This window comes from Platichthys flesus, chromosome 8 (assembly GCF_949316205.1).
Source record: "Platichthys flesus chromosome 8, fPlaFle2.1, whole genome shotgun sequence".
Classification (NCBI taxonomy): domain Eukaryota; kingdom Metazoa; phylum Chordata; class Actinopteri; order Pleuronectiformes; family Pleuronectidae; genus Platichthys; species Platichthys flesus.
The window spans coordinates 13,655,529-13,680,350 of NC_084952.1; the positions used below are offsets into that span (position 1 = coordinate 13,655,529).

General features: G+C 42.4%; 3 protein-coding genes and 1 long non-coding RNA gene across 5 annotated transcripts; 2 read left to right on the top strand and 2 right to left on the bottom strand.

Moving 5' to 3' along the window:
* Positions 1-1,343: 1,343 nt before the first annotated feature.
* On the bottom strand, positions 1,344-6,768 carry ints5 (integrator complex subunit 5). Its single transcript, XM_062393135.1, has 4 exons — positions 6,532-6,768; positions 5,295-5,547; positions 2,760-4,736; positions 1,344-2,481 (listed from the first exon to the last, which is right to left on the bottom strand). Exons 1-4 carry the CDS (start codon positions 6,624-6,626, stop codon positions 1,762-1,764), a joined length of 3,045 nt encoding a protein of 1,014 aa, XP_062249119.1. The 5' UTR covers positions 6,627-6,768; the 3' UTR covers positions 1,344-1,761.
* A 529-nt stretch (positions 6,769-7,297) lies between these two features.
* LOC133958451 (phospholipase A and acyltransferase 3-like) lies at positions 7,298-10,621 on the top strand. The gene is made up of 5 exons (XM_062393243.1): positions 7,298-7,444; positions 8,234-8,287; positions 8,562-8,670; positions 8,779-9,047; positions 9,955-10,621. The coding sequence occupies exons 2-5, from the start codon at positions 8,273-8,275 to the stop codon at positions 10,063-10,065; spliced, it is 504 nt and encodes a 167-aa protein (XP_062249227.1). The 5' UTR covers positions 7,298-7,444; positions 8,234-8,272; the 3' UTR covers positions 10,066-10,621.
* Positions 10,622-11,097: 476 nt separating this feature from the next.
* On the bottom strand, positions 11,098-21,090 carry scyl1 (SCY1-like, kinase-like 1). Of its 2 annotated transcripts, XM_062393241.1 has the most exons (18): positions 20,899-21,089; positions 20,148-20,288; positions 19,078-19,200; positions 18,724-18,950; positions 18,407-18,497; positions 17,186-17,341; positions 16,722-16,880; positions 16,408-16,515; positions 15,881-15,994; positions 15,620-15,775; positions 15,325-15,513; positions 14,858-14,933; positions 14,096-14,293; positions 13,786-13,937; positions 13,594-13,674; positions 13,150-13,470; positions 12,696-12,774; positions 11,098-12,518 (listed from the first exon to the last, which is right to left on the bottom strand). In XM_062393241.1, the coding sequence occupies exons 1-18, from the start codon at positions 21,004-21,006 to the stop codon at positions 12,394-12,396; spliced, it is 2,604 nt and encodes an 867-aa protein (XP_062249225.1). In that variant the 5' UTR covers positions 21,007-21,089; the 3' UTR covers positions 11,098-12,393. The 2 variants fall into 2 exon arrangements, with proteins under 2 accessions (XP_062249225.1, XP_062249226.1); XM_062393242.1 differs by lacking the exon at positions 13,594-13,674 and having other exon boundaries at positions 20,899-21,090.
* LOC133958452 (uncharacterized) lies at positions 13,464-17,336 on the top strand. The gene is made up of 3 exons (XR_009921685.1): positions 13,464-13,551; positions 15,907-16,036; positions 17,201-17,336. It is a non-coding gene; the product is annotated as an uncharacterized LOC133958452 (long non-coding RNA).
* Positions 21,091-24,822: the final 3,732 nt, after the last annotated feature.

The following is a 24,822-nucleotide window of genomic DNA, read 5'->3' on the forward strand; positions in this document are numbered from 1 at the left end:
TTGTGCTGTACTTAACTTCCCCCAAAGCTGGTGTTAAAGTTATTCGATATTTCTCCATTATGAATAGAAAAGTAGACTGTAAAATGTCCTACTTGTTATACAATTTCAGGGTTGGGAGTTTGACCCATAGGGCATCCCCCTGGGTCCAACAGCTCCAATTGTCTCCAGAGGGATAAAAAGTACAGTCACTTAAATAGATGCATATTAAATGAATCCTGTGCAGTCCACGTCTGCACAGGAGGTAAATAAAATAAAACAAAAAATTAAATTAAATCAAAGCACATGTATTTTGAAGCGTTGCATGCTTTTTGCCTGAGAAAAAATGAATAATGACTGAGGAAATATTGACACATAGAGCTGTTCAGGCTTGGATTCTGATCATGAGACAGAAATTTGTCTCTCAAAACTGTCTAATTTTCTGCTAATTTTGATAAGAATTTGAGCATGGTAAAGCCCTCAAAAAGCCAATTTATTTGCTGGAATAATAATAATCCTTACAATTTCAAAAGGACCTCACTGTCTGTCAGTGCCTGTCAGTGCTCGGGCCCTAATAATAATCCTTACAATTTCAAGAGGGCCTCACTGTCTGTCAGTGCCTCTCAGTGCTCGGGCCCTAAAAATCAGTAGACATCACATGAAAAAACCTTTTCATAAAGATGTGTCTAAAATGCCTCCAGCAGAATAAGGGGAGGATCATCGAGGACCTTTGGGCTCAAAATAAGATGTAAATGACAGATTCAAGTTGAATTTGAATGTCGGGGCTTACGGACACTTGGATGACATCACAGGAACAGTATGGAGTCATTTTATGTTTTTTTGCCATGTTTTTTGTATCGGTCGCCATTTATTCAAATGTATTGAGTTTGACTGCAATGCTGTTTACTCCTAAAACTCCAAAAGTGTTATGTGGACTCAAACACTTCACCCACCCCTCCATCTGGTGAGTAGATGAGTGAATTTCCATTTATCATTCCATTTAAGAAGTGAGACAACTAATCAACCAGTCATTGACATTTCTGTTTGTTTAATCTTTAACATTGTTTTGAATGTTTTTGTCATGACATGGCATCATTTGTTTCACAAGAATATACATGTATCTACTTGTGATTAGATTTGATAGGGTATTCTTTTTCATTTAGCAAACACTCTTTGCACTTTAGGCCGGAATAAATACAAACTAAATAAATCAGAGAGAAGAACCACCTCCCTGTGAATTAGTGCTTTGGGTTTAAAAATGGCTGGAAAAAACTAGCCAAGAGGACATATGGCATAGAATGCGGTAATAATAGACTTTGACCTCATAAATTAGCCTTTCAGCACCAACAAGGATGCTTAGTGCAAGACATGTTTCAGGAACAAATTTATTTTGAAAAGTGGTTGAAATAACATTTTGCGCATTACAACAAGAGATGCAAGCGATGGTTGCAGCCTTGATAGACATCGGCAAGCATACAAAACTATCTATAAAATTATGTTTTATTCTCTAAACCAAAATGACAAATGAAGGCTTTTTGTGTAGAGCACACTCTGTATTAACACAATAAACAGAGCATGTGTTCCATTTTGCTTGTCTCTTTCTCACAATACATTTTTAAGTCGAAAAAATATGGTACAAAAGGAACACACACACACAATTACACACACACAAACCCTACTTGTATGAAACTAAAGTACGGTGGTAGCAACTTTGCAGTCCGCTCTTGGAGCAGTGTGAAACAGTATTCCATCTATTTTTCTTCACTGTTTGCTCCCTACTTCACTTTAGAGCTGGAACCGCCAGCACAGGTGTCCTAATCTATCAATGTTTTTATGCAGGACGCTGTGAATTGGCGCCACGTATCTCGCCACATCGCCGTCCCGTGAGAAATCCCTGCAGAACAGGCCCTTCTCCGAGCTGAAGACAAACTTCTGGGGCATTGGTCCATTACCTCTCACATACTCCCACACGGCCAGGAGGAGCAGCCGCACCTCGAAGGGAGTGAGGTGGGGGAAGGCTTCGTGGACGTTGGCCATCACAGGAGGCAAGAGCTGGCCCTCTCCCATGCAGGACACCAGGAGGCAGGAGGCTTGGAGGTGCCACGGGGAGTCTGTGGATAACATCTCGCGGGACGACTCCCAGTGGGCCAGCAGAGTGGCCAGGAGGCCTCTGAGCACAGCTGAGCAGTAGCAGAGAGCCGGGCGTCCAGCTGCTACCACCTGTAGTAGAGGGAAAATCACTGGGTGGGCCTCAAAGCAGCGTCGAATGTGGATGTCTCGCTCCACTGTGGTGCGGGCATGCTCCTCCGGGGGCCAGGACAGCTCCCCATTGGCCACATCCGGACACACGTTTTCCACCAGTGTGATTGCGACAACCTTGGCTGCCTCAGCGTTGATGGGCGACGGCTCGTCGGGGTCAGATGGGGGTCGTGAACCGTTGATAGACCCGTTGAGACCATAGGAGCTGCAAGACTGGACTACGACGGTCAGAAGAGTCTGGACGTTCTACAGAGAGAGGAAATTACATGTTACATATCTTTTCTGTCGCAACACATCAGACTCAAAATACACATAATCACAATTCTTATACAAATAAGTTATTGCATGAATTATTTAAAATGTATAATTTTCAGATACTTTTGAAGTAAGGGAATCACACAAATCAATATATTTGCAGTGTTTAAAATATACAAAGTTGATCACCTACCTTTAACTCCACCCAATAAGAGAGAAATTGAAATAAGAAATTACACAAAAAGTAGCTTTAACTTTGTCAAGCTCACCTGGATGACCCTAGATGGTTCAGGCAGTTGTGTTACAGTGCGGACCTTCAACCCCTTGCCGATTACCCCAGCATGAAATACGGACCACACGCTACCAGAAAAGTTGCCAGTGGTGCCAAACCGACAGTTGATGTCTAGCAGCGAGGCTCCGACGCCGGGGGACACAGAGGGGGCAGGCAAAGGTGCACCAGACATGTCAGCGATCTGACCTCCAAACAGCTCAGCGTTGCCTTTATGTAGTGCTCCCTCAACCAGCTGCTGAAGCACAGCCTTTAGAGTGAGCGGGGAGTATGCTGCTAAACGGGACAGGAGCAGGACCGAACAGTTCACCGCCTCGCCAGCCTGCCCAACATCTCTTCCCACCGTACCAGCTTCTCCTCTTCTCCGCAGTGCCAGAAAGAAATGAGTGACAGCAGCACGGGACAGCAAGAGCAGGTGTGCTGGCGAGGAGGTGCGAGGGAGTGGGCTACAGGACAAGAGGCGCACTGTGGCATGAGATACAACCGGGTCACCATGGAGAAGGAGTGGACCGAAATCATGGAGGTATACTGAGACCGCTGAGCCCATCTGGATGGCCATGGAGGATTCAGCACCGGCTGATCCTCTTCTCTCCTCATCCTGACTCTGGATGGCTGCAGCCAGGTTAAGCAGGAGCTGCCTCAGCTGCCGGGGCCCCAGAATGTGTGTGTGGATCTGGGCCACACAGCGAGTCACTGCAGCGGGAACGAGTCCCGCCATGCAGGAGGAGAGCGTGGTGTGAAGCTGCCAGGCCAGAGCCAGCTCCTCTGGGTTACGGGCCTGTGTGAGTAGCTGGCAGAGGGCCTCGGTGGCCACACGGGGACCCCCATAGACTGAAAGCAGACAGAGAAGCTGGTGCAGCCAGAGATGACGTTTTCTCTCCAGGCGCAGCGTCTCAGCACAGAGCTCACCCACATGAGACTGCAGCTCCTCCAAGAAGGGGATGACCCTCTGAGGTTGAGATGAAGCGGAGTGATGGGATTTTCCTTCCACTCCATCCGAGCGGTTGAAAACCAGTTTATGGAGATGCAGAAGCAGCATCTGGAGGAGGCGATCACAACCTTCTCTGACTCCTTCATGAGGGGAGGATGTTGGGCCAGATATGATGACAGAGGCTGGAGTTGCCGTGTCTGCCAAAAAACGGAGGACCCGGGCCCCTCCTGACGGACTCTGGCTAATGAGATGGACAGCCAGGCCCAGCATGTTATCCAGCTCCTCTCTGGGGAGGCCCTGCAGCAAGGCCTGCAGCTGGAGTAGGACAGGGGGGCGTAACAGCTCTACCAGCTCTGCAGACACAGCACCAAAGAGGTTGGGCGACATTGCAGCCAGCTGCAGCAGAAACGGTACTGCAGCTCGACGAAGCTGTGGGGAACTCTCCCAGGAGGTGGAGGATGAAGTGGGAGAAAGGGGGCTTGATGGACTCAGGCTCTCCTGAAACATCCTGAGGAGCTCCTTCCTGATGCTGTCTGAGTGATGCGCTGCAAGGTGCCCTAGGATTCCCACCACTGAGCCAATTTTAGGAACTCTGTTTCCTTTATCCACTCCCATCACCATTAACCCTTGGTCCTTGGCACCATGAGAGCAGAAGTCCTTGAGTCCACATGCCAGGACTCGGCTGATGATAGTACCAGGGAAGGCAGACCCAATGTGAGCCACCACCCAGTCAAAATGCGGGGAGTGCTGAACCGAGGTGTCCAACAATGCATCCACACAGGCATCAGGGCACCACGCCAGCATGGCCGCCAAACACTGTGAGTAGGCCTCCATGAGGGACCGGGTGGCAGCACATGACATCCAGAGCTGGAGCAGCTCATTGAGGCTGGAGGAGTGGGGGGCCACTCTGCGGCCAGCATGCTTGCTGCTCAGCTGCCCTAACAAGTCCACAGCCCAGGAAGACACCAGGGGGGCCCAGGCCCGGGGGTTGAGCCGGATGAACTCCAATAGCACTCCATGGACCTCCTACAGACAAACATAGGGGATTTAGACCATGTTCTTAAGAATTTCAAAGAAATGTCATATTTTAAGTGACTTTGACCCCTTCGTTTTGCACGTGGCTGTGAAGGGGAAGGGTTGTCCCATTTCGCTATTTCTTGAAGGGGGGAGGGGCGGCATGTAACCCTTCAAACACCCTTCACCCAAAGTGATAATCAATAGATTAATCTGTGCCGTTTGTCCTGCAGTTGTCAGAAGTGTCACTTTTTCAATGTTGGTTGAAAACGGTTGTTGTCAAGTATGTTGATATTGTTTTTTCCCCTGTAATAATGTTGGTTAGCTACTGATGATGTAGGGAATGGTGTGTCAATTTCTCCCTTGCGGCTCTGTTAAGAAGGGGGCACTCCCAGTGAGGGCACTTCATATCTAGGGGTAGGGCCAAGGGAGAAGAATTGGGAGAGGGCGTAAATAGGATTCTCTTCTATACAAATACACCTCACTTGATGGATGCAAGCAAACATTAATATATCTCTTCAAAGATGAGTAAAAATGCTTGTCTCATTAGAAGACACATGTTAATCCCACCTTTATGATGTCCTCCAGATTGGAACTGACTCCAGCGCTGGCCTCCCCCCCGGTCTCCAGGTTGTGCAGGAAGGCGGAAACATGTTCGTCGTACACACCCCTCAGGTGCTCCAGTACGGCTCCTCGACAGGCCGGGACCGAGCGCAGCAGCCGGACGGCACAGCGGGCGTGTTCCCGCACACTGAGCTTCCGGCCCTGAACGGTGTCAACGCCACTGATAAAGGACTTGATTTCCTGAGAGAGTTCCTGGGCACTAGAGCAAACACAGATAGGATGAGTGTAAAGGTATGAACAGAGTTGTGTTTGTCTGTAATGTATTTATGCAACATTAACAACAAGAAAGACGGACACACACATAGTAATTTGAAGGCCTACAACAAACGATTGTTTTTGTTATTGATTATTTTGTCATTTAATCCATTAGTCTATGAAATGTGAAACAGTGGCGAAAGAACTATTGAGTATATATGTATTATATATATTTTAAGTTGTTAGACAATTACTATCTAATGAATACATTTTCTCTCTAGTGCCTAGTCAATAAAATACCGTGGCCCTAATATACATAGAGATAAATTGCTTATCAAACAATAAGATGTGTAACAATTTGAGTGAAATACAAAAAATCTAATAATAAACAGTCAGCAGATTGACAATGAAGTTATTTATTGTGCTACAATGACACATGCTGTCCACAACTTTTCAAATATCACATTTTGATGGCTTTGATGCTTTTAACGGTTTCATATCTTTTATCAATTCAATATTGTGGTTTCTGGGTATTGAGTTTGGCAAAGAAAACATTTTACTGACATCACTATGAGGGATCTCTGAAGTTGTGACAGTTGTTTATCAATATTTTCCTGACAACTCAAGAAGATGATTATATTAACCAGAAAGGTTATAGCAACTAGACATATGAATTAATTATCTATACAAATGGAAACGATACTTCACTGCAGCCTCAAAAAAACATATTCAATTTATTAACTTAACATTAGTTATATTTGGCTTTTCCAAATAGGGTTGTTTTAGTCTCTGACATTTCATGATGGTAACACAGCTTTTCTATAAAACCTTCCCTCGACTATGTGCATAATGGATAATCTGATCTTCCTTCTTGTGGTGGCTCTACAGATCAACACGGTGACATGTTAAACGTCTCCGATCGTCGTCTACAGACATGAAGCAACAGACAGTGACTGTATGAAGGGTCTGCTCCTCCAGCAGCACTCACCTCAGGGCGCTCTGCGGGCTGTGAGCGTGGGAGCTCTGCATCGCGTTCAGCGGACTCCCGTCGAACACCACAGACATCGCTTGGTCTTTCAACATGAAGGCGTCACATTAACCTCCTCTCGGCTCACGGGGCTTCGACGTCAACAACTGAGGCGGTTTTTGTTAGTTTTTCTCTCCTGATATCAGATCACTACCACGGCGAAAGGGCGCAACAAAGCCGGAAGATGGGACTTCTTCGTTGCCAACAGAAGACACCGGACACAGGCGAGTGGCGTCACTGTCGACACCTAGTGGTGGTGACTTAATAACTTCACCGAGGAGGTGGTGTTGTCATCTCTGCACCGTTTGTTTGTTGGTTTGTTTGTTTGTTTGAATCTTGTATTAACTTGGAAAAATGGTGACGGATGTGGTCATCAGATGTTGGTGTGGATCAGGATCCAGGTTTTTTTTGCACACTCTTTTGAGATTCTGCATTGTTGAATTTCTCTGATTTCACACATCTCAGGCATCTTTAGGGGACTTTTTATAAATATATTCCATCCATCAAACCGAACACAGAACCTTTTAAATAATGTGCTTTTATTGTGAAATGCAGCCTACAAAATAAGGTTTCACCAAAAACATCATAATGGTCAAGGAAGTTTTATGGTTGGACTTATTGCTTCAGACTGCATTCTTTTTAACCAGGTGTTCCTAATAATAACAATAATAATAATAAGATGATGATGATGCTGAAGAGGAGGAGAAGGAGGAGGAGCAGAAGAAGGAGCGAACTGGTTTTACTGTGAAGGTCCCGGGCTGGCTGTAGGAGTGGTGCTGCATCGGACTGACATAACCAGTCGTCTGTCGGTGCCGGTGCCGCTGAGCCTGACGTGGACACTAAAGTTCAGCGGAGCAGGAGTCGCCGTGTGAAGGTGAGATGTCCGGACACGACCGTAGATCTCGTGACTTCGCGGGTTTTAACGTGAAGTAACGTCACCGCTGTTGTTATTTATAACCATCGACGCCGATCAGCTGACAACAAGCAGCTCAAAGCGACTCTTTTCGGTCGCATAATATTTGTTCATTTTGTCCGCTAAACGTGTCATCTATCTGACATGATACCGACATATGTATACTCACGCTACTGTGTCTAAATAACAGCATCTTCAGTCTCATTTATTATTTATTTATTTATTTTTATTTATTATTTTTAGTCATTTTGCTGATAAATGCGGTCAGCACACAAATTCAAAACACCTGCTGTAAACGACTTCTCCTTCATGAAGGTTCTTAATGTTCAGAGACCAACTGTTGCAGACCGTAATTGATTGTGTTTACTTTGCAGGCTGCACTCAGTTTCTATTTCCCCCTAAAATGAAAACTAGGGATGAAATCCTAGGATGAAAACCCACTTCCTTGTCCGGGACTATGAAATCCCGGACAAAGGACGTAGGTGAAGAAACGAAAGGGGAAAAAGGCGAAAATGAAATTAAACAATCAAGCTTTGGTTAACTCATTTCTTTGCTATTCATCTTTTCAGTTTCATTATGAATGTCAACTCCCTGTTGTGGCCCCTCGTAAAAGCCAGCCTCAATAGGAAAAACATGAACTATATCCGTGAAACACTGATCTGTTTATAGACTCGTGTGCTTTTGACCTGACACATTTTATCTCATGTGATGTGCTGACATGTTGACCAATACAATAATTTCTTCCTGCAGAAGCTGAAAGTCAAATCTGCTCCAAGACTTGCAGACAAAATGGCCCCAACTCTGGTTTGGAAACTATTATTTCAACTTAACTCAGAATGTAGTATAATAACACTCCATCAAGCTGTTTGTTTGCTGTTTTTGTGTTTGCTATAGCAATTATTGGTTGTTATACACTGAATAACTTTATAGTTTGTCCAATGTCTTATTCATTTGAGTACATTTAAGATAAGGTATTTTTTTTCTGTTTAGCCCTGACTATGTCAGAAAGTCCAGACAGATCAAATGTGCTGCTGTTGCTTTAAAGTCAAACAGGTTTCTCTGTTTCTTCAAATCCAAGGATATTGAGAAACTGCGGCTCGGTGACTTGATTGAAATTTCCCGTCCCATGTACCAGCACTGGGCTGTGTACGTTGGCAATGGCTACGTCATTCACTTGGCACCGCCCTGTAAGTCCTGCCACACAACCTCCTGGACTCACACATCCTAGTCAGGCCTAAATCACCATGATCTGAGGACAAATCAATAATTGGTGACTGATTCCTTTTTATTCACAGGTGAGGGCCCGAGTGTAGGCTCCAGCAGTGTGATGTCCGTCCTGGCTGACAGTGCCATGGTGAAGAAAGAGTTCCTGTGGGCCGTAGTGGGAGGTGACGAATGGAAAGTAAACAACGACCTGGACCGAGAGCACAGTCCCCGTCTGGGTTTTGTCATTGCGAATGACGCCATGGGATGGGTGGGCAGGACTGTGCCGTACTCCATCGTCAGCGGGAACTGTGAGCACTTTGTCAACAACCTACGCTACGGCAAAAACGTGTCCCGTCAGGTAGGTAAAGACACACTGGTCTTTTACGTACAAGACAGTTTTTGGGACCTGGAGACAGCCGGTTTGGTTTGAAATCAGAGGAGGTGGAAGAGAGTTAGGAAAAATGACTTAAACTGTTCTCAGACATGACCTCCGGAGAATAGGGTGAGGACTTTCTTTGGAGTGTGACTTTCACACATGGACCGTGAGCAGGAGGTTCTCCGCTCAGACGTGTTCAAAACATCACAGAAATCTTGTCATAACTGGGACATAACGTGTTAATTCCACTGCAAAGATCAAGTTTTTCTTTACAGCACATCAACACGGCTCTTATCACCAAAAATCTTTACACCATCATAGGCGTCTTCAATGTGTATGGCACCTTTTATTAATCCTGAGGTATTTTATTTTTTTATTTTTGTGTCTTTAGAAAGGTCATCTTTGAACCCACTCATTCGCGGTGTCTTCCGCTTTGTCCAAACATCATTCGGACATTATGTAGACTTTGTACATTGGGACTGGCCGGGGAAACTCCACAGGAAGTCCGGAGGCTTCCAGTCAGATATTTGCGTTCACACCTACGTACATGTACACATCATCCGGAGAATGTCTGGAGGCGCTCCGGAGTTTAGTTCATGTCTGAAAGCAGCTGTTTAGATCTATAGGATATAAAAACCAGTGGATATTTTTTTTAAGTAGACAGGGTACAAATTTTGTCAGTTAACACTTTTTATGGTGAAGAAAGAATGATCAGTTCAACAATGTGAACTTGGTTACATTTCCTCTGAGCATTATATTAACCAAAAAAGGTAATTTTAGTTGTATGAATAAAATGTAGCAAAAAAAAAAATATAAGATATTTTATTTGAGGTTAAGCAAGTCAAGAAAAAGTAACTTCTTAATAAAAGATGCATGTTTGTCTCTAAAGGTGACTTCAGCAACAAATGTTGCCATCGGAGTGGGTGCGGCCGGACTCGTAGTCTGCGGCGTCCTGGCTTTGGCAAGAGGCCTCAGAGGAGAGAACAAAAACACAGAGTGATGAGTCACAAGTCGCCTGTTCGGAACCAGTGCCTTGATAAACTCATCACCAGCAAAGTCTAACTGGCCCTTACTATAATCAAACTAGAGCTCAGATTACTTTTTTCACCCTGTTTTCTTAACTTTACTTTAATTTGTCTCTAACACCTTTTGTAAGGTTTGATGCAAGACTGTTTGCTTTTGGATCAGGTCTCTGTATTTTTTAGACTTTTTGTAACATTTCTAAATTTTCACTAAATGTGCCAAGATGAAATATGTAAAAAAAAAAATGATGTAAGAAGGCATTTGAAAGACTTTCAAATCTTTTCTACAGGTTAGGTTGTTGTTTTTTAAATTCTTTTTTTTTTCAAAGTTTTAAACAAGATGTTTGCTAAAAGTTGCTCATGAAGAAGTAATATTGGCTATTAAATCTAAAAGTGACCGATGTTTGCTGATGAAGAATATATATCAAACAATGAAGTTGTTAACACGTCTCACAGGAAGGGCACTTTAATGTCATGTCACATCACGTGGTACTAAATTTGTCATCTTCTGATGATTAAAAAGAGGAAAAATCATTTGTGCGAATATCTGTTGTCATTAATGTTGTGTTTTCCCTCTCCTGTAGTTTGTGCTTTTCCCCTTTGTGATTTTCCAGGTGTCTCTCACTCCACTTCTGCAACAACCACTTAGCTATTACCATTAGCCTGTCACCAGAATTATTATTATTACTAATGTCATAACTATATTATTATTTATAGTCATTTTAGGGACTGTTCTCTACAGTATTGTTACATCTTTTACGATTCAAAGTGTTTTGATCATCAGTGTTAAGAATGATTGTAACAGATGATGTTGGGGCCGTGCACCTCTTGTGCCTCAACTTCTTTGAAATCGTCAGTGATTCATCATCAGCTAAGATATTCATTTACTTAATATATGAAAAGCTCAGATAACTGATACAATTTTAAAACATGGTTAATCAGAAGTCAGAGTGAATAATGTTGGTACGTCACACCCATGAAGCAAGTGTAATGTAAACAAGAAGCATACGTTTGATTTTGTTATTTTTATTTAATAACAGCTTACATGCTACATGATTGAGATTCTCTGTAAACCAATGTCTGCCATCTCAATTATGCAGGATAGTTTCTGACCCGACCAGCCCAAACCAGGACGATAGCTCTGGTGCTGATGGTTACGGATTGTGTCAGCGGGCTTTTCTTTACAGTAAGTCGTATTGTAAGTGACACCAGACCGTACAACTGCATATACAACACAGACAGGAGATATTAGGGGCCACACTGGAAAGTTTGTTGGAAAGACAGAATCTGCCGCGTTTAAGACATTTCAGGTCCACCTTTGGAAGGCACAAATAAAAAGAGTAAAAGAAGATTCTCGTTTAGTTAGATCACACCAAGTACTGACTTGACATGTTAACATCCTCACATCATCCCAAGGATTTAGGGAGATCTGTAGGATTATACTGGTAAAAGAATTTCAAAAGGTCCCAAAATAAAAACGATTGGATTTTATAACCCCTCCACCGCTGCACTTGACCTCATGAGACATAGGGAATGGCGTGTGAACACAGAAATGTATATCCTCACTTCTCTGATCTGAAGAAGTCACAAGACCCAGCTGTCAGGTCGGTTCAGAAACATATAGTGTTGTATGTCCAAAGCAAACTCAGCACATCAATAAAGTCTTTATGCTAAGACACAAATGAACAAGTGCATGCATGGTTTGATTTTCAGTCTCCAATCTGTAATTAAGTGAAAGCTGAACTAAAACATTCATATCCACTGTGTGTGTTGTGTTTGTGTGCACATTTATGAACCATTGTATGTTTGCTTCTAAAATGTTGCTAAATATACTATATATTTCTCTCAGTTAAAAAAAAAAAGGTGTGATTTCTTTGTGTCATTTTAAGACAAGATGAACCATTTATATACATTTACTTTACAACTGCAGGAGTTAAGAATAATGAAAGTGGACATTTTGTTGGATCACTTCCGCTGTAAGGAATACTGCTCTGTGTTGTTTCATGTCTCTCTGGGTTTTGTTTTCCCCCATCACCAAACCTGCATTTATAGAGCAATGGATTTTCACCCGTCATCTGTCATGTCCTTCAACGTTGAGAATCCTCGTCCTCAGCAGGAGTTTAATTTCCCCCCATTCTCAACCTAGAAACCTCCATTTCATAGTATTCACAGCTGACTCTTCTTTCTGGTCCTTGACTTGTGGAATGTCAAGCCTCCATCACTGCTCTGGGATCAGTGATCAATCAGCAATCCATGCTCATCCCTCTCTGTCCCCAACCTCATCTCTCGCTCGCTCTGCATCCTCGTCAATCCAGCTTGCGTGCACCCAATTTGAGAGGACCTTTAGCAGCTTTGCGCTCTGCCCGTTTCACCTCCAGCTCTTTCCTCCTCTCCTCCCGTTTCTTCTTGGAAAGCTCCGCCTTGCTGAGACCTGGGCAGCAAAGCCGAAAAACAGGCAATTCAAGGCACAGACATACATAATAGCCATCTACCAAGAGTAGTTAAGCATTAGTAGTGTGAATACAGGATAAGTGAAAATAGGTAACACTGTCCAGTGATGTTTTACAGCCAATGGTAAGGGATAAGGGAGGACAGCTGAGAAACTTACCCGGGGCTCCATCCACTGACTCCCAAGTCTCCTCAGCTCCCCAGTCTCCTGTTGCCTCTGCACTCCAGCCACCTCCAGCCTGACCAGAGGAAAACACTGAGCTGAAATCATCGTACCCTCAAGAGACCCTCAGCTCTGTTTAGCTTACCAATACCTTCTTATCTTTCACTTTATCTGCTTTCCTTCACTTTACAACTGCTGAAAGAAGTGCTTTGATTATTTGCCTCCTCCTCACCTCCATGTAGGATACATGATGGACATCTATAATTTAGTTACACAGATTTGATCTAACTCTCTTGAACTGGACAATTGTGAGTATTTTACATGGTACACTGGAACACTTTAAACCTGTGAAATAGATCAACAGAGACACAGCTCTTTCATCTCTTTCTATTTACCACTAATTTAATCTGTCTGCCTTTTGCTCTTTTGTCTGTGTCTCCTCCATCCTCACCGTGGTGGCAGCAGCACTGGCTGGGTTTCTCTGGGACACGCTGGCGAACAAGTCGTTGTGACTGGCTCCCTTCGATGCGCTGCTGCTGTCCCAGTTGTAATCGCTAGCTAACCGCACCCCTTCTGGAAGGGTGAGTGTCTCATTGGCCAAAGTTGTATCTGTCTCCTGCTCTCCCCAGTCGTTACCCCAGCCCTCCTCGCCAGCAGAGCTCTGTCCCTGGCCTTCCTTCTCATTGGACCAGCTGTCGTCAGCGTCCCACCCTGAGCTGCTCCAATCAGAGCTCTGCTTCTTCACCGTCACGGAGGAGGTCGACCGGCCCACCTAGATATTAAAGAGACGATCATATAAATCATATAGAGAACACAAACAACCACATAGGCTACATTAAGTCCGTACAGACAGGTGAGTGCATTTTGTGATTTATCCAAATTAAAGAGCTCGTACTAGTCGGTCACCAGCCTTCTTTTTGGATGATGACCAGTCAGTGTTCCAGTCTTCGGGCTCTGTGTGAGCTTTCTCTGGCTCCTTTGAGGAAATTCAAAAATCCATGTAATTTAATATGTCAGTTACATTACAGTATGATCTCACACCTATGTTCACAGTTTTCTATTTCAGTGAAAAGTGGTGAAATCCAACCTCCAAACTTCCCCAATCCTCCTCCTCCTCATCCCAGCGTTCTCCTATTGGCTCATCGTATTTGTCTGTTACTTCAACAGTCTGTGATTGGTTGGCATGACTAGAGGCAGCATGGTGACTCAGAGAGATTTGTGGAGTTTTATCATCTTCACCTATGAAAGGAAGAATAAACACAAGATAATGTTTCAGGTATCCTATCTATGACTTAGCTGGTCTGGGATAAATAATGAATGGAATTTAGTTCAAGATCAAAATAAAGACACACTCCGATCATCATTTTCTCAACTAGTTAACTAAGTTTGATAACTACCAGGTGCAGCAGCAGCGTCTGTGGTAGTAGTTGGGCTGGTGGTGTCAGTGGGCTCGCTGCCCTCAGCTGTTGCATCCCCCTCTGTCCCTGGAGCATTGCGGATCAGCTTAGAAGTCAGCGAGGACATGCCAGTTACGGCCCAGCCGGCCCAGCTAGAGGAAGCTCCTGCAGGCTGAGCACATGACGCTACATCCTTTTCTGCAAGACAGACAAATATAAAGTTTTTGTTTTTAGAATTTCAGAAACTAAGACTACTATGTGAGTGAGTCACCCTATTATTATTACTTATTTCCCCCATTAACTGAGAAAGATAAAAATATACAACATATCTGTAATGGATAATTCCACTGATCAATGTCTTACTACAGTGATGAATGTCTTCCTGTTTTTTTCTTCGATTTAGCACACAGTTCATGCCCTTACTTTGTTATTTCACCTGCTGTTGACCCTTATCTGTGCAACTGTGTGCTGGGGTTGATTCATCTTTCTGTAGCAGTGACAGAAAGCAGACATTTCCCGCCTGCTTTCTGTATTGTTTCCTGTTTATCACATTTTACAAAAACCCTCCTTCTTAACTACTCGTGGTTGCACTCTGAGCCATGTTGCCTACTGTGTAACCCTCTGCAGAGCTTATTAATTAAAACTCTAAGACAACTCCGGTCTAAGGAACTCATAATTTCAAATCTCAAGATAAAATTTCATGCGTTTTCTTTGCTGAATCGTATAAAGAAAAGAGATCAGACTGCAGCTCAGACCACAGACCTATATCAGCCAGCTTGGAAGGGTCTTCTGACACAATCTCCATCTTGGAAAGGAAACTCTTGATGGCTTTGAATGCCTGACATAGAGAAAGACAACAGCACATCATGAGCAGAAACACATCAGCATGATCAAGTAAAAACAAAACAGATATTTACAAACTGAATTAATAAGGCAGCAATTGTAAGAGAAGTGTTAAACCCCAAAAATGATTTGGCCAAATCAAAAACAGCTGGTTTCACATAGCCAGCTCAGCAAATTTGAAACTCACTTCCCTGCCTCGTCCAGGAATTGTTTGAAACAAAACTACTGTGGGTATTGGAGAGTAATTGAAAAGTCATCAGTAAAAATAATCTACCTTTGCATTGCTCTGGAATTATATATATTCAAGCCCTCGTTATCGTCTATAACGTTAAGAGCAATTATATGACTAATAATTTTGATTCAGTGTTGTGAAATATCATGTTTACCTGGTCCCTGACGCTCTTATCAGGGTCAATGGTAATGGCACAGAGGGTGGGGAGGATGCGGGCAGCGATCTCCGTTACACTGTAGTAGTTGTGTGTGGCAGCGAAGCCCAGCACACCAGCAGAACGGGAAGCGGGGAACGGGTCTTTCGTGGCTCGTGAGAAGGCTGAGATCAGAACACGCTGTCGAGTCTGCGAATGGAAGGATTACCGTGTATTTCCATTTGAACAGATTTTTTCGTTTATTTTGTTACTATAAATTAATGAAGTGTTGCATGGTGGCGTGGGTGTGCTTTACCCCGGCGTTGAGGTAGGAGGCGATCTTGCCCAGGCAGACAGTGGTGTTACACCGGATTGGGCCTTGTTCATCTCGGGCCTGAAGCCGGGCAAAGTGACGCATGAGCTCCTGGTTCAGGTTGGCTTCATTCAGTTTGGGAGCCAGCAACAGCATCGACTGGAGAGAAGGGAAAAAGGAGAGCAGTGGCTATAGCAGGCTGAAAACCCTCCAGTACACTAGTCAAAACTTCCTTCTGCATTGTGGTTGTGTTGTGCAAACTACCTTAACAGTCTGCTCTCTGATGGCAGGGTTTGTGTCTGTGAAGCCATGAACAATGTGAGGAAAGATCTGGACGTTGACTGCTGCCTCATTCAGATACTGAATGAACTGCTCCATCTGACATACAGAGAGAAGGACAGAAAGAAGGAACAACACACTGTAAATGATTCTACTGCATTTCATTCTACTTTTTTTCCTTGCTATAAAATCCATGAGTTGCATTTGTTAAATGGGAGAGCTGAGGGAAATAAAATACACACAAATTTCCCTGTACAGCATTTGTACAGCAACAACTAAAACCCCCAATTAATACATATCTTAAAGTCCTCCATGAAGCTAAAACTGCTTCTCTGGGTGCAGATGAAACAGGCCTATATTAAATACACACTGGAGTGCGGCTCAGGCAGCAACTTTTGCTGCTGAACCCTAGCCGAGCCTGTGTAAAAATCATCAAATAAACACCCCAGCCAACATGACTGCACCCAAATATCATTTCAATTTGTATTCTGTATCCACATTCTAATACACACCTGCTGCAGCAGTCGTATTCTCATGGCTCGGTCAGTGGAGGAGAACATCTTCACGATGACAGGGATAATCTTCTGTTGGTATTCTTCTGCCGAGAGGAACTTCCCTACCTGGAACAAACAGACATAGATTAGGAAGCTGAAAAGACTTGTGCACCAAGACATGAATACCAGTGTTACTATTGTTTAACTCTGACTCATTTTAGACAATTACTTTTTTAAAGCTTTACTTTGGAAATATTCTGACCTGCAAGGAGATTCTCTGGTAAAATCATTGTTATTTCATAGGGTGTCATAGTTGCCCAGGGATGATTTACCTTGAAGAGTGGCGTGAGGACGACAGCGCCTGCACTGCCAAACTCAAAGGCGGTGAGCAGCTGAGGAAGAACCTTGTGTTTACAGAAGTCTTCGGGGAAGGAGTCCAGATTGTCACTCAGATCCTGGAAGAACTGCTGCTTCTCAGCTGGCTCCTTGATCTAGACAGGATCATTTTATACTTTGAATTTCACTGTTATTATATAAACTAATATATACAATTATAAATATTCAATTATGCTTCCAGAACTCAAAGAAACATCTTAAATTGATTGTTGGAGTGTTTCTTGGAGTTCATTTTGTTTCTTCTGGTGTGTGTGTCTAAATTATATTCTTCTAAACTTTTAGAATAGATCCAAAGGAACTTTCTACTTTCAGTTTCTGTCTTACTTTATAATAATGTAGGTTGTGACTGTTCTAATGGGTGTGACTGTAGCTCTGATGTCTTGTGTTCAAGTCTGTGGACCTGTATCTCCTCCAGGAAAAGATTGCTTTCGACAAAGCTGTTGCTGAGGAATCCCCCGGCGGCTCTGCAGTTCTGAAGAAACCGCGATGGATTGGGCCGAGCCCGGGGGTTGGCCCCCACCAGCTCGCAGTAATGAGGGACCAGGGCCTTTGGAACCTGCAGACAAGAATGTGACAAGAGAGAGAACTCAACTCTGTACACAAAATTTCTTTCGGTCACAAACAACGATTATTTTTCAATTGCCATCAAACTGTGAAGAATTTGCGGCTAAACATCCTGTGGAAATTGGTGATTCTAAAAAATCTCAAAATATGAATTATTATCCTTCGATGGGTTGAGGAGGTTGAAGTATTAATAAAAGCAAATTGTGACAAAGTATAATTGGAAACAAATTATTATTAAATCATTATGTACAGTGATTGTGAAGCACGAGACAAATAATTTTATGCTATTCGGGATTTCCCTATATAAAATGCTTTTGTGCACGTAAAAGGTATGCGAAGTTACAAATTCTACTGTCTGTGAAAAAAAGGGCACAGAGTACACTGCATCTGAAGAACCTGAAGAGCCTGAAACACCTTGCTGGAATTCCTCTACGTGCACATCACCAAGTAATGCGTAACAAGTCCTACTGGCTAGTTTAGCTCAAAATAGCACAGCAGAACCACTGCCATTGTTACTGCAGCTACAGGTAAGGTGTGTGGCATTTCTGACGTACGGCCGCCCATTCACACAAGCGAGGGCCAGCTGACAGCTTAAAAAAGGGCAACGTACCGTGGAGAAAAACAATGCATATTTTAAACATAAAAGCATGTAAACATATTCATATAAATCCACAAATTCTAATTATGAACCTATTCATGGCTAAAATATGGATATTGACGGAAAAGTTGTAATACATTAAATTAATAGAAATACCATATTTACATCATGTCGTCTACATTTTTTTCTGCTTGAGATATAACCGGTGCTCTTTCTATTACATCATCTTGCTATGCTCTCTTCTTCCGCAATTGGTTAATTGAAACTGCCAGTACAAATAATGCCACCAGTTGTTTATCTACATGATGACACCTAATATTCAGTAGTGGATGGAAACAAGCATCCATTTAAATTTATTTTCTACATTTGTATGGAAGAATATTTAGAGGATCTAAAAAGATATTTCATGGAACCCATAACAACTGTCAATTAATTACAAAGAAACTCGAGGTGACGTACCTTTCCCAGTGAACGAAGGGAGGAGGTGCGAGGTAGTGGCCCATTGAATACTTCCCAGATCAGGCAGCCTAAACGCCACACTTCTCCTGCCCTGCAAGATGTGAATATAGTGCATTCAAAATGCAGAGACCAGGGTCAGGTTTACCATCATACACTCAACACTTCACTCATTGATCTTTACATGGTCCTTAACCTCCTTTGCCATGTCTACACTTTCTCCAAATATTCCTATTACTCCTCCCTTTTTATTCAGGAGTAACATATTATTATTCTGACAAGCTCTTCTCAATTTGAGATTATTGAGAATACTCTTTTACCATTTCTCTCCAGTGCTGTTGGACAACTCTGGGGGGTCATATTTCTCCATGTCTGGATAAACAGCCTTCGGTGCCGGAAGCGAGACCCCGCTTGGGTCGCCCTGCTCAGGGGACACATGGTCGAGGGCCCCTAGTTTCCACTCTCCAGCACGATCCACGAAAACAGACCAGACACCTAAGTTGTTATGAAGCAGGTGGCAGTCGTTGACCAGGAAACTAAGAGCTTTCTGTGAGACAGGGCAAAGGTAGAGTTAACAGATAAACAGTGAGAGAGGGCCAGAGGAGGACAGTGACAGAAATGGCAAAACTACATCTCATCTGAAAGTATCAACTGGCACAAAGTCCCATCCCTACCACTATCTGGTGCAGTCCCCAGGAGATCTCCAGTTCCCCGGAACCGCCCTTCTCTGCCTGGGCTTTCAGGTGGACTGCCAGGGGCGTCACCTGCTCCGTAACCAGATAAAGGCTCTTCTCTGTCTGTAACAACCACAGAGAAGAGTAACTGGGATTTATATTTATACTTTTTATTTCAATAAACGGTTAAAATTCTCTTGACAAATCATTGGTGTTGATGCACAGATTACTAGTTCTTAATAATAAGTAATAATCTGATTTAATGTATGATCCAATTATACTTTGGTGGAGCAGAAAGCTGAGGAAACAGCGCAAGAATCTGAATATGAAGAACACTATTCACTACAACTATTGTAGGCCTACAGTGGAATATTCAGACTCACCTCAATCTGTAAACATGCAGAAAAGAGCAGATGGTGTAGATGAGACACAACTAATTATATTTAAAGGGATAGTCCACTGAAAAATGAAAATTCACTGATTTCCTAATCAGCACTATGCAGATGCAGGGGTGGGTGTTTTTGAAGTGTCCTCAAAACAAATGTGGAGTTTCAGGGGTAGGTAGCGCTGCATCCAAATCCAATACAATTGAAGTAACTGGTGACCACTTCTTTAGACGTATAAGACATCAAATGCCTCCATGCTGCTTCTGTGGTCTCATCCAAGTGTTCGTGAGCCTCGAAATTTAAATTTGACTCAAAGCAACGTCATTTACACCAGGTTGACAGCCTCTTTGAAGGTGCATTCCATTGCTACTTCTAGCAGTGGACATTAAGGCTTAAAACACAGTGTAAATTTCCTCATTTCGAGCCGAATAGGAATGTCTGGGCTTGCAAACACTTGGATGACACCACACGTGCACTAAGGAGGCATGCTGTGTTTTTTTTCTGTTGTTTTATTTAGTCTGCAGAAGAGGTCAATGCCTACCCCTGAAACTCCTAAAATGTTTTGTGGACTCAAACACTTCACCAAACCCTCAAACTATCCCTTTAAAATGCATTACAGACAGTGGCAGCGTGCAGAATTGATGACAGAAGGTGCAAACGAACACACACAAAAAACACACAAACCTCTAATCCAGCCACATAGGCCAGGATGTTGGGGTGTCGCAGGGTCTTCATACGCTTGAACGCAGCCTTGGCCAGCTGTGTCTGCTGCTCTGTACCCTGAGCCGAGTCGTACACAAACACAGACACAGGCTCTCCATTGGTCTGAGGAGACAGGATGGGGGACATGACTCACTCCTTTAAATTAAATTACTCATTTAAATTGAATTGAATTTTCCAACATGTTTTTTTATTATGTTCTGTAACCAAATACAAGTTGTCTCGTGTCACTACGTCATATTTAAATGAGCTGGATCAGGACGATAGAAACAGGAAGTTGTTATTTTGCTGTCATTGTGCAGCCCTGTGAGGACGGCTGTCTAGATTCAGCTTCCCAACGCAGGGTTCTCACAGTGGGTTGTGTGAGGTGCTGTCAGTGGTCGATGAGAAACGTCCCCTGTTGAGTTGAAGCTTCAGTCGGAACAGAGATTGGATAAGTGGTGATAACTCGGTTAGAACCGGGTGACGTGGCGACAGATACGTGTCTGTGTGTGCAAGCGGGTAAACAAAGCCTGAGAACTGATCACACGCAGCGCGAGCGCAACATTTATCTCGAGGCAGACATTCACACCGACGCGGACATATTGATGTTGTAAACATGTCAGTACGACACCTGACAACACAACTACAAGCTTACTGACTGACAGGCCTCCACAATGAAGCGAGCTGAAGCTAACCGCTAGCGGCGGCTCTGCAGCGGTCTGCGTCTTTTTACCTTCCGCTTCCCGCGGTGTAAAGTCCATATTCCAGACTTCTCCTGGGCGTCTGGAAGAAGTTCATAAGCGAAGTCTTTGACAGGATCCCTTGCGAAAAAGGACCACATCTCCTATTTCCTCCTCCACACCTCATCAAACAATACGGAGGTTGTTGGAGGCTAGCTGCTATGTAGCACGGATGTGAAATGGCTCCGTGGGAAACGTGTTACTGCCCTTTAGTTCCGCAGTAAATTTGTGTCAGTAAAAGTATTAAAATTTTAATTAAACCGTGTATCATAATTGATCCGAATTTAATCTACATCAAATCCTGAATATTGTAACGTGGAATGCCACTAAAAACGATATGTTAGTGAAATTATTACTTTTTAAATAATAATAACATTTATAAAACATGTAGGATAATGAGATTGAGATTAAGGGCCTCTGGCTCTTGCTCCATAGCTGTGAAGCAAATAGGCTCAAAACACAACTGACTGATTGTTTTGATTTGAGGCAATTTGTTTTATCCAATTTTTGGACTAAATAAACTAAAATGTTTGAGGTTTCATGGAGAGACTGGCCGTTAAATTGGTTGGCTGATGATATTGGCTGATATGAGCGTTTCACAGACTGCATCTGTATTTATAATTTCAGATATGAACATCTTTATACCACAGAATAAACAAAGAAGAAAAGCTATTTGTGTTTTCTTATCTTTCATTAAGTTTTATGGTAAACATCAAGCCCCAAGTTTAGAAGTGTTTAGAAATCTGAACAATGTTAGCATCCATTTATTAATTATTTTAGTTTTGTTATTTGAAAAAAGGTACATTTAGCAACACAAATTTGAAATGCTTGCGAGTTAGCTGTAAGATAAATTTTCATCAGCAATCACTTTGCCAGATGATATTAGGCATCCTGCACTTTCATAATATCGTGGAAAAGTAACATATAATGTGCATCACCTTCGGACAAGGTCTACTTTTAAGGCATGCACAACATTGTCATCTTAAATTGAACTGTCATTATTTTGTTTATTTCTATTTTTGATATGGTAATACCTTGTTTTTACAGATTACCTGTACCAAGTGTGTATTTCACTGTTAAAATGTTGCTACTATACCAGTTAGTTCCCCAAAAAAAGGACTTGTGCAAAATGTGTTCCATAACATTAATAATCCAAACTCGTTGGGAACAAATGTCTGAAGGCCCCTCAATCCAACATAACAATGTCATTATGATGACCCCCAAGTTATCACCGATGCACAAATGTTTTTTTGGTGGCACATTGATTCTCGAAACTGTCATGTTGCCAAAAGTCAGACTAATGACATTATTCATTTATGGCTATACTGACAAAAAGAAAGAAAAAAATAAGTGAACAGAAGGTATTTATGTACTCTTTTATTCACAGCTGTCATTGTGCTACGTAATGTGCAGTTAACTAATTTCAAAAAAGCCCTTCCACCCAAGGTATAATCTGTCATCCTTGATTCACACAGTGAAATGCAAACAAGTAGTAAATAATGTGAAATTCTGGACTGGGACACACGAAAACTTTGATAATTTACATATCTTCTTGTTGACAACCAAATCTTGTGGTTTGCAATTCAAAATGGGACCAACTTTCATTCGAATTTTTTTTTCACCCCATTGCACTGCATTCTTAAAAGCAAGACACCTCAGGGAATTGAACCCTGTCCTGACAATGTCAGGAGTGTCACCACCAGAGTCTTTTGCTTTTTTTTGTTGCTGTAATAAGGGCAAAAGCAAAACCTGGAGGAACAAAGCTCAGCTCAGCACCTGGCTGCTATATTATTCTGTCACCACATGGGGATTTCTCTCGGGCAGGAGGCCCTGTGGCCAAAGAGAAATGCTAGTAAAGCATTATTGTTACTAATTATTTGAGGTTAACATAAAGCCAGTTCCAAGATGTTATTTCTCAACTACAACATTGCATAAGTTCATTATGATAAGTAAAGCCAGCATCTTACTACATGCTCCAGGCTAGAGGACTTTACTCGTTCTTGAGCCAGTCTCGCACTCTTATTTCTGTGAAGAGAAGTGCAGCGTTACACCCAACCAAACCCAATAGCAATATAAACTACTGCAACACATTTGCACTGCATTTAATACAAATTGAAGCTGCACCATGCACAGCCTACCTCAGCTACTGAATACATGAATGTTAAGAGAAATGTGAATAAATTGAGTGACCTTACGTGATGCTTGAAGCGCAAGGGAACTTGTACAAACAATGAGTTAGGAGTTCCTGGTGATCTTGGGTAACGTGAAGGATTCCTCCTTTATGAACCGTAGGTGTAGACTTGAATGAAGATTTTGGAACGGCGGCCCATATAACTTAATTTGCAAGAGTCACAAATACAAAGTCCCCTCCCAACCCAACACAGCAACTTGAAGCCTGTACAGAATTATAATGACTTCTAGTAAAGAGACTTGTTACCGCACTCCCTGGGAAAACAGAACGTCTTGCTACATCTGGAGATTAGTTCTGAAGCTGCTATCTCGCGATAGTGTCCATCTTGTTGGGTGCACCTGGACGTTTCCTATTCAAGGCTTTTTGTGCCGGTAACATGGAGCTGTGAATTCTAGGGAGAGACTGATTAACGACACAAGACCACCCCCCTCTCCAGCTGGGGGAACTACTTCTGATTGCAGGGGGTCGAAAAGTCAGAAAAGATCTTTCTTTAGTAGCTAGGTCCATTCCTGCCTGTGATAACTCAGTCCATTTCCCACAGAAAAATTATCTTCTGTCTTCTGTAATCAATAAAAGAAGCTGGAGAACTGAAACAAATGTCCACATAGAATAACCTCAGCCGGTGATTCTTCGTGCTAGAGTTATTGTTATATGCTTCGATTCCTTTCAATTTACCTTTAAGACTGTAGCTTTCCTTTCATCAAATCACAGACCTTTCCAGTTGCATTTAAATATGTCGTTTTCATTATTTATTTCTTTGATCAATGCAAAGACTTTTACTTGAAATAAAAACAAATTAAGCGAAATTCTAATGCTTAAAAGTCGCTTGAGTTCAATTCGAAGAATTACGGAAAAAAATGAAATTGCATCTCAAGATGCTTGCTCAAAAAGTGGTAATGACTGATTAGTCTAACAAGCCGCCATAGTGTAACAAATGTATACACACAAATTGATGTCTTAGCTGCATCTTTGGTTTTTCAAGGACAAAGTTGCTTCCTTTGTTGGCAAAACGAAATTAATTTGTCCCCTTTCATTTCTGGATTTAGATTCAAACTTTAGAGGGATTTTTCATAATTTACTTTCTCTTTTATGTAGCTTTAAAAAAAAAAAAATACTGAATTGACACGCGATTCCACTTATTGTCTTGGTATCTATAGCTTAATTGTTACCTGAATTTATCCTTAACTTTGAGGAGGCAAATCCTTGACAAATTTAATCTAGATTAAATCCGTAATGTTGCAACATGCAAAGCTACCCAAAACCACATCATTCTAATAATGAGGCAGTTGAATAAAGATACCATTTAAAAAACTTGAGGATTCTGAGGCCTCTGGCTCTAGCGCCATAGCTATGAAAGAAATAGGCTCAAAACACCAATCACTGACTGTGTCCAATTTGATTTGAGGTAATAAATATAATAGTGTTTGGACCACCTAGACTAAACTGTTGGAGGTTTCATGTAGACTTGCCGTTAAATTGATTGGCTCATGATATTGGCAGATATGGGACGTTCACACAAATATGTATATGTATATACATTTTCAGATATGAACATCTTTACACAACAGAATAAACAAAGAAGACTGCCATTTCTTTTCTTTCAAGTTTTATGGTAAAACATCAATTATTTCTTAATCCGATCTTTAGACAACCACATTTTGGGATTACGTTTTTTTAATATTCCACTGCCAGTTTTTAGAAATCTGGACAATGTCAGCATCCCTTT